Source organism: Cherax quadricarinatus, chromosome 57, assembly GCF_038502225.1.
Source record: "Cherax quadricarinatus isolate ZL_2023a chromosome 57, ASM3850222v1, whole genome shotgun sequence".
Classification (NCBI taxonomy): Eukaryota; Metazoa; Arthropoda; class Malacostraca; order Decapoda; family Parastacidae; genus Cherax; species Cherax quadricarinatus.
Genome location: NC_091348.1, coordinates 28,395,542 through 28,410,328, shown reverse-complemented (window position 1 = coordinate 28,410,328; position 14,787 = coordinate 28,395,542). Strand labels below are relative to the sequence as shown.

The 14,787-nt window shown below is 48.9% G+C and overlaps 1 protein-coding gene across 1 annotated transcript; it reads left to right on the top strand.

Annotated features, from left to right (window-relative positions):
* The first annotated feature begins 206 nt into the window (after window positions 1-206).
* Window positions 207-14,105, top strand: LOC138854401 (elastin-like). Its single transcript, XM_070097441.1, has 2 exons — window positions 207-2,837; window positions 11,372-14,105. Exon 2 carries the CDS (start codon window positions 12,278-12,280, stop codon window positions 13,097-13,099), a length of 822 nt encoding a protein of 273 aa, XP_069953542.1. The 5' UTR covers window positions 207-2,837; window positions 11,372-12,277; the 3' UTR covers window positions 13,100-14,105.
* Window positions 14,106-14,787: the final 682 nt, after the last annotated feature.

Genomic DNA, 14,787 nt, shown 5'->3' with positions numbered 1-14,787 from the left:
CTAGCATATGTGAGGTGTGCACATCCCTCGCCCTGGCATATGTGAGGTGTGCACATCCCTCGCCCTGGCATATGTGAGGTGTGCACATCCCTCGCCCTGGCATATGTGAGGTGTGCACATCCCTCGCCCTGGCATATGTGAGGTGTGCACATCCCTCGCCCTGGCATATGTACAGTGTGCACATCCCTCGCCCTAGCATATGTGAGGTGTGCACATCCCTCGCCCTGGCATATGTGAGGTGTGCACATCCCTCGCCCTGGCATATGTGAGGTGTGCACATCCCTCGCCCTGGCATATGTGAGGTGTGCACATCCCTCGCCCTGGCAAGTAGGGTCGTTGGACTCTACAGACCAGAAATTAAGTTACAGAAGATTAGAAAGAGTGAGTGTGTTTAACCTTGATCCTTCAACAGTCTCTCTAGACTGAGGATCAGAGAGAGACATCTCCCCTCATAGCAACTGGTTCACAGGTGCTTCTGCCTCCCCTTATGTAGCTTGTGGTGTGATGCGCACTCTCGATCTTATTTTAAAAAAATGCCCTCAGATTAGGGTGTTTCCGCCCTCATTGCGGTTTTTATAATTACCGAGGTGCCTGTAGGACCCCGGGGAAGTTTTAGGAGAGTCTTTTGGCATTAATTATTGAATTGGGGTTTTAATCCGTGCTGGTTATTATAACTCGGTATGATACTGTTTGTACAGTGTTTATGTTAGTTGCATTTTTTTGTTTATGTTGTTGACATACTCATCACAGCTCCTAGATGATTCAGCGTCCGTGTACGTCAACATGAACTCAACCAGGTCGAACCTTCTGTCCAACTATCCTACCAGGTCGGGCCTTCTATCAGGTTGAGCCTTCTACCAGGTCGAGCTTTCTACCAGGTCGAGCCTTCTACCAGGTCGGGCCTTCTATCAGGTTGAGCCTTCTACCAGGTCAAGCCTTCTACCAGGTCGAGCTTTCTACCAGGTCGAGCCTTCTACCAGGTCGGGCCTGCTATCAGGTTGAGCCTTCTACCAGGTCGAGCCTTCTACCAGGTCGAGCCTTCTACCAGGTCGAGCCTTCTACCAGGTCGAGCCTTCTACCAGGTCGGGCCTTCTATCAGGTTGAGCCTTCTACCAGGTCAAGCCTTCTACCAGGTCGAGCTTTCTACCAGGTCGAGCTTTCTACCAGGTCGAGCCTTCTACCAGGTCGGGCCTTCTATCAGGTTGAGCCTTCTACCAGGTCGAGCCTTCTACCAGGTCGAGCCTTCTACCAGGTCGGGCCTTCTATCAGGTTGAGCCTTCTACCAGGTCGAGCCTTCTACCAGGTCAAGCCTTCTACCAGGTCAAGCCTTCTACCAGGTCGAGCCTTCTACCAGGTCGAGCCTTCTATCCAGTTAACACCTGAAGGGAGAGTCAGTGGCACTACCTTTCCTTGATGTTCTCTGCAAGTATGATCATTAACCATGTTGCAGAGTCTACCGCAAGACTACCAATCAACACAATCTCAATTTCTGCTTCATGACAACAACATTAATCAACACGATCTTCTCTGTCTCTACTCATTCCTCAACAACAACATAAAACAATCTTCTCCATCTCTACTTGTTCCATGACACCAACATTAAATGTGGCGTTCAGTCTTGGTGTTCTCCATATCAGCAGCAGTGAGTTCTTGAACGACAATGTTCTTCCCTAGAACAGATTTTTCTCTGAACTTCACTATCCTCGTCAATTCATCGGAGACTGCAGGCGTCGTGCACACATCTTCAGTTCACCTACATGAAACACCACAGAAAGAAGATACATAGTACTTTGTCTTATTGCTAAAGGTATCTCCAGTATTTTCTCCAACACTAAATTCCAAGTGTAGACCACTGCTTATACTACAGTCAGGTATATCACCAGTAACGGACACCAATAATAAGTTAGTATATACAATCCCTTGCAACGACTGTAACCCAGTATATGTGGGATAAACTTCAAGAGACTGCAGCACTCGCATTTCTGAACACCAGTATGCCATCAGAATGGACCACCTCAACAACACCAGTATTTTACACTCACAAACTTCCACAACCACTTATATCACCGCGTAGTATTAGAGAACACATGGAAATGCAGAATTCTTGAATCATCACTAATCAGTATATAAAACATCTTCAGCCAGAGGAGCTGAACCTGTTGCCTGGAAGCATCTTGGTCTCTGTACCTCATACATGGCAACAGATCACGCTAGAGAGGAACATTGCAGCAGGTCTACTAGCCCAAAAGATTTCTTTCAGGTATATAGAAGTCAGATTAGGAACAAGATAGGCTCACTCAAAAGTAACTCAGGTCAGATTACTGTCAGTGATAAGGAAATGTGTAAAATTTCCTCTCAGTTTTTTCGCAGGAAGATACTAGTGAAATGCCAGAAATAATAAATTATGTAGAACAGAACGATAATAAACTATGCTCGATTAAGGTAACTAGTGACATGGTCCTCAGACAAATAGAGAAATTAAAACCTAACAAATCCCCAGGCCCTGATGAATTGTTTGCAAGGGTTTTAAAGGAATATAAAGAGGAACTTAGCAAACTTATGGCTAATCTTTTCAACATATCACTACGAACTGGCATAGTGCTAGACAAGTGGAAAATGGCAAATGTGATACCTGTTTACAAAGCAGGAGACAGGTTCTTACCTTCGAACTATAGACCAGTAAGCCTTACCTCCATATTGGGAAAAATTTGTGGAATCAATAATTGCCGAGGCAATTTGTAGCCATCTTGAAAGGCATAAATTGATTAATGAATCTCACCATGGTTTTTACAAGGGGGCGTTCCTGCCTTACGAATTTACTAACTCTTTTCACTAAGGTTGTGAAAATTTGTGTGGACTGCCTCCAAGTGAGTCGCCTACCCTGGCAAACTCTGTTGACACCGAGCTCTGAGGTGGGTACCTCAGCCTCACAAGTGGCTTATAGGACAGATTTTCACAAATGATTGGTATTGCAAGAAACCTCGCCTGCATGCACGTATAAAGGACTAACTTACTTTGTGTTGCAGCATATATCCTGATCTTCAACTTCCTAAGCCTAGCTTTAGCCCCCTTGGACTTCCCCTTGGGAACCACGTGCAACCGGGAGCATTAATTCCTGCAATATTCAATCGTTATTAGTGTCCTGCCTGCACCTCAGAAATTCCTATATCCAAGAGGGTATGTATCCCCTAGTATAACTATGCAGACTCAGACGCTAGCTTCAAACGGCTCTGAGACGCTGGTACTTACTGGGCATGCTCTCTCTCTGTAGCACGCCGAGCCCACAGTAACTCAACCCACAATCTCCTAAGTCACTGGCCAGATCCTACGGGAAAAGGTGAATATCTCGTCTTACTGTATGGGCTGATGGAGGAGATCATCTACGGTACATCGAGGTGCCTCTACCAGATTTCCCCAGGTCTCAGATGTGAAGACACGTGGGGGCGCCGCCTGCTGTTCACGGCACGTCTCGTCCAGTCGGTGTCTATCGTAAGAAGGACGCTATTCTGTCTTTGTGACCTGCGCCCCGCCATTCAAGCTAGGGCTGCCAGTTCTCCCTAGCTAACTTATCCTAATGTTTGCCTACATTATCGGCCTATTACTACCTATGTTAAGGTCTTAGGTCTACTCTATCATTATCTACAGATGCCTTAGTAAACCTAATATGAGTGTACTACCAGTAAACCTACCTACTCCTTCACTGAAGAGTAAATCTATAAATTAAATAAGCTTACCAACCGCCAACCAGAGAATGCCGTGTTTGGGAGGGTTTAAGGGCCGCTCGGCTCAGACGACCAGACGCTCATGCTGGATCTGAGCTGTGGAACTATTTGGACCAAATAAATTTCCACATCCTCCCGCCGGCGAAGGTAGGCGCTAAGTCTAGATCAAGTCTGCCTCCCGCAGGCCCCCCCAGTGGGCCCTGGACTCGAGCGCCGTTCGACGGGTCGTCCGGCCGCTCAGCTCGCTCAACCTCTGGTCTGATTTCTCATGTCCCGGTCCCACCGTGTGGACCTCGAGAGGCAAAAGCCTGTTGATGGGTCTTATAATCTCGACACCGTTCATTCTCACTTTCACCATTCTCAACCGCCCAGCCTTGTCTGGGTGGGTTGACACTACCAGGCCAAGAGGCCAGTATGCCCTCGGCGCCTCGGATTCTACCAGCACCAGGTCCCCTTCACTTAGCATCATCTTATTCGCCTCGGGGTCGGCACCATAGAAATGTTCCCGCAAGGTTGTCAAGTAATCCCTGCGCCACACCTGGTTCCATTTGTCCAGGATGTTCACCAGTCTGTTGTGACTCCTGTGCAGTTCTTCATTGATGGGGGGACCATCTGGCCCATAATAATCCAGCTCCTTGGAAGACTGACTCAAAATTGCGGGGAAGGGCTCAATCCTTCTTCCAAACAGCATGTGATTGGGGTGAGAGCTTCTTGCTCGTCAATCCCATTCTGTACGTAGGTCAGAGGCCTGTTATTAACTCTTGCCTCTATCTCAACTAACACTGTCCTCAGTTCATCACAGCTCACCCTCCTGCCGTGCAAGACCTTCCGAATGCACCTTTTGACTGTGCCCACCATGCGTTCATAGAATCCCCCTTGCCAGGGTGCCCTGGGAGCTATGAACCTCCACTCGCACTCTATTCTCTTCAGGTGTTCTCGTACTTCTCCGTTGTCCCTAAGATTCCTGAAAACTTTATCGGCCGCCCTAAAGCTTGTGCCATTGTCCGAGATAATCAATCGCGGGCACGAGAATCTGGCAGTAAACCTCCTGAACAACTTCACGAAAGTCTCTGTCGTCATATCTTCTGCCAACTCCAAATGCACCACTCGAGTAGTGGCACAGGTAAACAGGCAGACATATACTTTCTGAGGACCCTCCTTAACGTCTCCTGGGTTCTTCAATGTGATAGCCCCAGTATAGTCTATTCCTACAGTCTCAAAGGGCCTGTCACTATGTACCCGCTCCTGAGGCAGCGGTGGTGGACCTGGGTAGGGTAGGGTCCTCCCATCGTACCGCCGGCAGACCGTGCAACTCTTTAGCACCCTTTTGACGGCAGCTCGACCCTTCAGTACCCAGTAATTCTGACGTAGGCAGGTGAGGGTATCTCCAAACCCCCCATGTAAGGTCCTCTGATGGGCATCTTGTATCAATAGCTCTGTCGCCCATCCCTCCTTTCCCAGCAGCACGGGATGTTTGGCCCCATAGCTGAGCTCAGAGTTTTGTATTCTTCCCCTGCATCTTATTAGCCCCGCATGATCTAGGAACAATCCCAATGAGTGAACCAATTTGCTGTTCCCTGAGTCGTCATCGTTGGACACGCGTCCTGACGCCATAACCTGCTGCCGGGTCGCAAGTACTTCCAGCACTCCTGGAAACCTCCCCCTTTGGTACTGCCTTATCCAATATTCTCTGGGACCCACTAGAGACAACTGTCGACCTTGGCTTACCTTGTCATGCAGCTTCCTCACGAATCGAAATACCATTTCCGTGACTCCTATAAGTTTTCTCCACGAGGAGTAGCGCCTGGGGTCAAATAATTCAGTGTCGTGTTCCCCCGCAAAATGTACTATGCTGCTGATTGTCTCCACGAATTTCTGCTCCGGCCAGCAATCCCTTGCCGGTAACCAGTCTGGGCCTTTGAACCAAAGCTCGTTTTTACTCAACTTTCTGTGTGTCACCCCTCGGCTTATCAGGTCGGCTGGGTTTTGGTCTGTAGGCACATACAGAATTGTTGACGTTGACTGTAGTTCCCGTATCTCCTTTACCCGATTCCTGACATAGGGGAGCTTAGACCTGTCATTCTGGACCCACTGTAAGGCCACCTCCGAGTCTGTCCATACATAGGTGTGTGTCACCCTCAGATTACTTAACACCTCCTCTACGTACTTACCCAGTCTTGCTCCCAGCAACATCGCCGTGAGCTCTAGCTTTGGGATCGAGCAATCCTTCAGGGGTGTCACCCGCGCACGACTGGTGACCAGATTGACTTGGTCCCCGGCAACCAAATACGCTACTGCCCCATAGGCCCTGGAGGAGGCATCACAGAAGACGTGCAAGTCATAATCCCGCCCGGTGCACCCGATGGACCTGGGGAATGTGAACTCGTGCAATTCCGCTAGGTCTTTGTTAACCAGATCCCACTCCTGGCAGACTGTTTCTGGCAGTGGGTCGTCCCAACCTAGGTTCGGCTCCCAGGTCTGTTGTACTAGCATCCTCCCTCGAATGGTGATGGGTGTCAACAAACCCAAAGGATCGAAGGCAGTCTGCACTTTGCTCAGCAAAGACCTCCTGGTCAGCTTCCCTTCCCCATCAGGCTTCCTCTTTAGCCTAAGTCTGTCTTCCTTGATTTCCCATTCCAGTCCCAACACCGATGTTACCTCAGGCACTGAGTAGCCAGTATAGTCATGTTCCACCATGCCCCGCAACGTTGGATTGTTTGTCACCCATTCTCTCAATGGCATGTTAACCGAGAGCATCTCCTGATTAGACTCTCGGTAAATATCCATCAACAGCCTTTCATCTGAGGTGGTACCCTGCATGTTGTCTACATAAAATAGGGTCTTCAGTAATTCTTTAAGCGGGCTGTTACAGTTCACAAGGTGGTAGTCTATGGTAGCCTGTAATAGGAATGGTGAACTAGTGGCACCAAACAACACTGCCCTGAATCTATAGGTATCATACCCTTGCTTGGGCATCTCCCTGTTAGCCAACCACAAGAACCTTGTGTAGTCCCTATCCTGTGGCTGCAACCCAATACGTAGGAAGGCTTTGCTAATGTCTGCCGCATAGGCGTACTGTTCCGTCCTGAATCTCGACAACACATCTGCTAATTTCTGCGTCAGGGAGGGCCCTGTGAGCAGACAGTCGTTCAACGATGACTCTTGGGGACTCGCCTGCGAGCTGCAGTTGAAGACTACTCTGATGGGAGTGGTTACCGACTCCTTGGTGACTGCCATGTGTGGAAGATAATGGGTGTTTTCCCCAGGGCTGGCATTGGGCACTTTCTCGATGAACCCAAGGGCCAGCTGTTCCTTAATAATATCATCATATTTCCCCACCAGACCCTTCTTGGTCAGGCTGTTCACCAATGAATTCAACTGACCACGTGCCCTCTTGAAATTAGTGGGCAGCGTTGGGTGGCCCGGTTTCCATGGGAGTCGCACCCAATACTGCCCGTCCCTGAACTGCACATGGTTCAAGTAATCTCGATACGTCTCTTCATGTTCGGGGGGCGGCTGGTCACCTTTAATACCTACTACATCCAGGTCCCATAGTTTATGGACCGGCTCACTGTCGGATATGCCAACTTGCGCCTCTGACAGGCCTTCGTGCACACCAATCCGCATCACCAGTACAGCCTCAGTCGCTGTAATACCAGAGCCCTCCTTTCCCGGGGTCACAGGGAAGTGAGCTGGTATTCTGCCTCCTACGATGTACCCCGCTGGAGTCCTGTACAGGCCCACACCCTCCTTGATAACCCTTCTCGTAGACACGAACTCGTCTAGGTAATCCCCTCCTACCAAGATGCCTACATTACTAACATTGTCTGTAGCAATGTCTGGCTCTGCTAGCTTCACACCCAACTCCCTCAAACGTTTGACTGCTGCAGCCAGTCCCCTAGTGGTAATGATATTGGGCAGCCTCTTCACCATCAAGGCTGAAATTTCCCATCGATGCCCGGCTAACCTGACCGTCACATTGACTACTGGATAAGACCTGCGTGGGACTTCCCCACCAAACCCTTCCACCTTCATGTCAACTTTACCAACTGTCTCCAGCTTCAACCTAGTGGCTAGACTCTCCGCTATGAAGGATCTCTGTGCCCCACTGTCGAAGAACAAACGGGTTGTTTCAGACTTCTTCCCTTTCGCGACCACCGCCATTATGGTGGGCAAGGCCACCGAGCCTTGAAACTGCTCACCAGAACAAATTCTCGGTGCCGTACTCACCACACTCATCGCTACTTCTGACTTGTTCTTGCTCTCCGCCCTTTCTTGCGGTTTGCTCTCCTTAACTTGTGCTAATCCGGCATCATTAGGACACAGTGCACTGTGGTGCTTTCCCTTCCGGCAGCCCCGATACTCCCTGAGCATGGTGTTACAGTCCCTGGCAAAATGTTCTCCACAACACTTGAAACAAAGTCTCAACTCTCTTAGCCGTTGAACCCTTTGGTTATAGGTGGTGAAGCTTGAACACCCTGAACTAGCGTGTTCTTCTTCACAAAACACGCACCGTCTCATACTGGCCGCTTTAGTGGCTTCTCCCTTGGCCCTGTGGGTGGAGGGTTCGCCCTGGGCATAATACGTGCCTACTTTAGTGGGAGGTGGTTTAGGTCTATCTCTCGAATGTCTGGGGAAGTCGACCGACTTCTCCTTGGTAGGTAATTTCTCCCCCTGACCTATGCTCAGGTGAGATATGAGATCCCCTAACCCTTCAATAATTTGGTTTATCGTGAACCTATTCGTCCGATGTTTTAAGTGTAACTCATGCACTGTCGTGCTAGCCAGTTTCCTCTGAATCACCTGGCTAAGGATTCATTTTGAATCATTCTCATCATGCAAATCTCTGAAACTATTGGACAAGCTCATAACCTCAATACGGAACTTCTCTAGACTTTGACGGTCATGTCGGCAAGCCTCTAGATCCAACAACCGATAAAGTATAGCTACCTTTATCTCCTCAGTGTTGCCAAACATGTCTTCTAATTGGTCTTTGGCATGTTGGTAATTAGTGTCAGTAATCGGGTAGTGCCGGACCAGATCTAAGGCTTTACCCTTGAGCTGCGACCGCAAATACTGCAACTTGACGGCATCTGACAAATCATTTCTGTCATCTATCTGGGCTCTAAACTGATCCCAGAAAGCAATGTACTCTGTTAAGGTTCCGTCAAACGTTGGTAAATTCAACTGGGGCAATCTGGGCAACACATTAACAGGCGTGCCGTTGTTCGTGTTCTTTGAAACATTTGCTGCCCCTGCTGTACCGGCCTTCAAAGTCTTTATTAACCGCCTGCAGAGTCTCATCTCTGCTTTACACTCTGCCCTTCGTTCGTCATAGTCTGTCCGTGCTACTTCGACCGTATATTCAGACTCACCTGTAGTATAGGCCTCTGTCTCATAAAGGATAAATGATCTCTCAAAGGCCTCCAGTCTTTGCTCCAAAGGTTTCAGGCAACTCTCTAGTTCCTCCCAGTCTACGTCCTGATCTTGCCTGGCCATATGACACTCCTCACATGCTTTGCTCAGGCGCCCCTTATAGGCTCCCATAGACCGCTTTAATTGACTTAGAGCTGGGACAGCTGGTACTGCATCTTCACCTACCATAGTTGCGGTTTAGTTAAGATCACGGTGCTAATTTGTATTTCAATTAGCCCACCCCACAGCACAAACGGTATTAGGTGAGAATGAACGAGTCTCAAGGCTTCTCAACAAGCTTAACAATTCTCTTTCTTTATTATATTGACTCTACTCTGAATCAAAATGTACCCTGTTAGCTCTCAAATCCCAATCAAAAATGTGTATCGATGTGAAAGCTTAATCTAGCACTTAACTGTACAATGCCAGCAAATAATTACAGGACTTAACCTAGTCTCAGGTACAATTCACAAATCCCACATTAACATGAATCGCCCACAGGATGGGTATGGGGTGCATAATAAACATATTAAACTAACTAACATGAATCGAAGACAATGAAAATCACAATAAAAGTGCAGTATACAAATTAAAATCACTTGGTTAACACAAGTAAATTCAACAATTCAACTTGTGAAACAGTAAATAAATAATGTATGTAAACAGCTTGGCCTAACTGAGCCCAGCTTACTCTGTTTAGCGTGGATGGTTGGATAAGGTAAATCCTAACCTAGCTAGTGTGCTATAACTTAAACCTGGCTTTATAACTCCCTGTAAATAATAACTAGGTTAAATCTGTCCTAGCTACTATAACCTTTTGTAAATATTGCACAAGCCTAGCCTAACTGTGGCTACCTTGCAAATCCACTGTAAGTAATTAACACACAAGTCTCCTACTCTGGATTACTTGTAATCACTGTAAATAATTAAATTCACAAGCTTCTCTAGCCTACCTGGCCTGCCTGTAAATTACTGCAAATAACAACTTCTGTGTATAGTCAGCTTGGCCTAGCCTCTGAGTAACTTTGACCTAGGTGTGCTAACTTAACCTAACTTTTTTAAACTGGTTCCTAACTGTGGCCTAGCTATGATAGCTTAACCTAACTCTGGCCTAGCTATGATAGCTTAACCTAACTCTGTAAAACTGGTTCCTAACTGTGGCCTAGCTATGATAGCTTAACCTAGCTATTCCACATCCGGTTTTCGAAGGACCACTTTTGTGAAAATTTGTGTGGACTGCCTCCAAGTGAGTCGCCTACCCTGGCAAACTCTGTTGACACCGAGCTCTGAGGTGGGTACCTCAGCCTCACAAGTGGCTTATAGGACAGATTTTCACAAATGATTGGTATTGCAAGAAACCTCGCCTGCATGCACGTATAAAGGACTAACTTACTTGGTGTTGCAGCATATATCCTGATCTTCAACTTCCTAAGCCTAGCTTTAGCCCCCTTGGACTTCCCCTTGGGAACCACGTGCAACCGGGAGCATTAATTCCTGCAATATTCAATCGTTATTAGTGTCCTGCCTGCACCTCAGAAATTCCTATATCCAAGAGGGTATGTATCCCCTAGTATAACTATGCAGACTCAGACGCTAGCTTCAAACGGCTCTGAGACGCTGGTACTTACTGGGCATGCTCTCTCTCTGTAGCACGCCGAGCCCACAGTAACTCAACCCACAATCTCCTAAGTCACTGGCCAGATCCTACGGGAAAAGGTGAATATCTCGTCTTACTGTATGGGCTGATGGAGGAGATCATCTACGGTACATCGAGGTGCCTCTACCAGATTTCCCCAGGTCTCAGATGTGAAGACACGTGGGGGCGCCGCCTGCTGTTCACGGCACGTCTCGTCCAGTCGGTGTCTATCGTAAGAAGGACGCTATTCTGTCTTTGTGACCTGCGCCCCGCCATTCAAGCTAGGGCTGCCAGTTCTCCCTAGCTAACTTATCCTAATGTTTGCCTACATTATCGGCCTATTACTACCTATGTTAAGGTCTTAGGTCTACTCTATCATTATCTACAGATGCCTTAGTAAACCTAATATGAGTGTACTACCAGTAAACCTACCTACTCCTTCACTGAAGAGTAAATCTATAAATTAAATAAGCTTACCAACCGCCAACCAGAGAATGCCGTGTTTGGGAGGGTTTAAGGGCCGCTCGGCTCAGACGACCAGACGCTCATGCTGGATCTGAGCTGTGGAACTATTTGGACCAAATAAATTTCCACAAAGGTATTTGAGGAGGTAGATCATGGTAATGAATATAATATTGTGTATATGGACTTCAGTAAGACTTTTGATAGAGTTCCACATCAGAGACTATTGAGGAAAATTAAGTCACACGAAATAGGAGGAGAAATTTTTTTCCTGGGTAGAGGCATGGCTGACAGATAGGCAAAGAGAGTTTGCATAAATGGAATAAATCAGAGTGGGGAAGCGTCATGAGTGGTGTTCCACAAGGGTCAATGTTGGGCCCCATGTTGTTCACAATTTACATAAGCGACATAGATGAGGGAATAAATAGCGACATATGCAAGTTTGCCGATGACACCAAAATAGGTCGCCTAGTTCATTCTAATGAGGACATTAGAGCACTCCAGGATGATTTGAATAGACTGAAGCAGTGGTTGGAGAAGTGGCAGATGCAGTTTAATATAGACAGATGCAAAGTTCTTAACATTGGACAAGAAAATAACCATGCCACATATAAACTAAATAATGTAGATCTTAATATTACTGATTTGTGCGTTCTGTTTAGCAGTAATCTGAAAGCAAGACAACAGTGCTTAAGTGTTCGCAATAAAGCTAGCAGAATCCTTGGCTTCATATCAAGAAGCATAAATAATAGGAGTCCTCAGGTTGTTCTTCAACTCTATGTATCCTTGGTTAGGCCTCATTTAGATTATGCTGCACAGCTTTGGTCACCGTATTACAGAATGGATATAAATGCTCTGGAAAAAGGTACAAAGGAGGATGACAAAGTTGATCCCATGTATCAGAAATCTTCCCTATGAGGATAGACTGAGGGCCCTGAATCTGCACTCTCTAGAAAGACGTAGAATTAGGGGGGATATGATTGAGGTGTATGAATGGAATATAAATGAAAAACAGGAATAAATAATGGGGAAGTAAATAGCTATGGAAGGTGTAGCCAGGAGTGACCTAGGTATGCCAGATGCAGCCAGGGGTGACCTGGCTATGGTAGGTGTGACCAAGGGTTACCTGGCTATGGTAGGTATGGCCAGGGGTGACCTGGCTATGGTAGGTGTGGCCAGGGGTGACCTGGCTATGGTAGGTGTAGCCAGGGGTGTCCTGGGTTTACCAGGTGTGGCTAGGGGTGACCTGAGTTTACCAGTTGTGGCTAGGGGTGGCCTGGGTATGCCAGATGTAGCCAGGGGTGTCCTGGGTTTACCAGGTGTGGCCAAGGGTGACCTGGGTATGCCAGGTGTAGCCAGGGGTGTCCTGGGTTTACCAGGTGTGGCTAGGGGTGTCCTGGGTTTACCAGGTGTGGCTAGGGGTGTCCTGGGTTTACCAGGTGTGGCTAGGGGTGACCTCGGTATGCCAGATGTAGCCAGGGGTGTCCTGGGTTTACCAGGTGTGGCCAAGGGTGACCTGGGTATGCCAGGTGTAGCCAGGGGTGTCCTGTGTTTACCAGGTGTGGCTAGGGGTGTCCTGGGTTTACCAGGTGTGGCTAGGGGTGACCTGGGTATGCCAGATATAGCCAGTGGTGATCTGGGTATGCCAAATGCTTCCAGGGGTTGTTTGGGTATGGTAGGTGTGGCCAGGTGTGACCTGGGTTTACCAGAGGTGGTCACTGGTGATCTGGGTATGCCATGTGTAACCAGAAGTGACCTGGGTTTACCAGGTGTGGCCAGAAGTGACCTGGGTTTACCAGGTGTGGCCAGAAGTGACCTGGGTTTGCCAGGTGTGGCCAGAAGTGACTGGGTTTACCATGTGTAGCCAGGGGTGACATGGGTATGCCAGATGCAGCGAAGAGTGAACTGGGTTTACCAGGTGTGGCCAGGGGTGACCTGGGCTTACCAGGTGTAACCAGGGGTGACCTGGGTATGCCAGTTATAACCAGGAGTGACCTGGGTTTACCAGGTGTGATCAAGGGTGACCTGGGTATACCAGGTGTATCCACGGGCGACCTGGGATATGCCAACTGTACCAGGGGTGACCTGGGATATGCCAACTGTACCAGGGGTGACCTAGGTTTACCAGATGTGACCTGGGAATGCAAGATGTAGCCAGGGGTGACCTGGGTGTGCTAGATGTGGCCAGGGGTGACCTGAGTTTACCAGGTGTGATGAGTGTCCTGGGTTTACCAGGTGTGGTCAGCAGTGACCTGTGTTTACCAGGTGTGGCCAGTGGTGACCTGGGTTTACCAGGTGGGGCCAGGGGTGACTTGGGTTTACCAGGTGTGGCCAGGGGTGACCTGGGTTTACCAGGTGTGGCCAGGGGTGACCTGGGTTTACCAGGTGTGGCCAGGGGTGACCTGGGTTTACCAGGCGTGGCCAGGGGTGACCTGGGTTTACCAGGTATGGCCAGGGGTGACCTGGGTTTACCATGTGTGGCCAGGGGTGTAGTGGGTTTATCAGGTGTGGCCAGCGGCGACCTGGGTTTACCAGGTGTGGCCAGGAGTGACCTTGGTTTACCAGGTGTGGCCAGGGGTGATCTGGGTGTACCAGGGGTGGTCAGCGGTGACCTGGGTTTACCAGGTGTGGCCAGGGGTGACCTGGGTTTACCAGGTGTGGCCAGGAGTGACCTGGGTTTACCAGGTGTGGCCAGGGGTGACCTGGATTTGCCAGGTGTGACGAGGAGTGACCTGGGTTTACCAGGTGTGGCGGGGATGCTCAGGTGTGTCATTAAGGCGAGACGAGACTTCCTGTGTGAGTGAGATCTCACCTTCATCTTACCTGAGATATTTCCCAACTGTGTCGTCAGTCAGACCTTGTTGTCTGCAACCTTGACCTTTATGTACCGTGTCTGCTGCTGCTGCTGTTGTTGTTGTTGTTGTTGTTGGTACAGCTGCTGTTGTTGGTACAGCTGCTGTTGTTGGTACAGCTGCTGCTGTTCTTGCTACTGCTGCTGCTGCTTCTGGTGCTGTTGCTGCTACTGCTGCTGTTCTTGCTGCTGCTGCTTCTGCTGCTGTTGCTGCCACTGCTGCTGTTCTTGCTGCTGCTGCTGCTGCTGCTTCTGCTGCTGTTGCTGCTGTTGCTGCCACTGCTGTTGTTGCTTTGCTGTTGTTACTGTTATTGCCCCTACTTACCCTCCCTCTCCTCCCCTCCCATCCAGCCCTCCCTCTTCCCTCCCAACCATTCGTCTTCCCTCGTCCCACCCAGTGTGGTCAGGTGACCACGGTTACTGTTGGTCCACCCTGACCAGTGTGGTCAAGTGACCAAGGGCACTGTTGGTCCACCCTGACCAGTGTGGTCAAGTGACCAAGGTTACTGTTGGTCCACCCTGACCAGTGTTATCCAGTGACGAAGGTCACTGTTGGTCCACCCTGACCAGTGTGATCAAGTGACCAAGGTCACTGTTGGTCCACCCTGACCAGTGTGGTCAAGTGACCAAGGTTACTGTTGGTCCACCCTGACCAGTGTGGTCAAGTGACCAAGGCTACTGTTGGTCCACCCTGACCAGTG

Excerpts from the sequence above, each read along its gene's own strand:
- LOC138854401 (XM_070097441.1), top strand. The coding sequence starts at position 12,278 with ATGGAAGGTGTAGCCAGGAGTGACCTAGGTATGCCAGATGCAGCCAGG.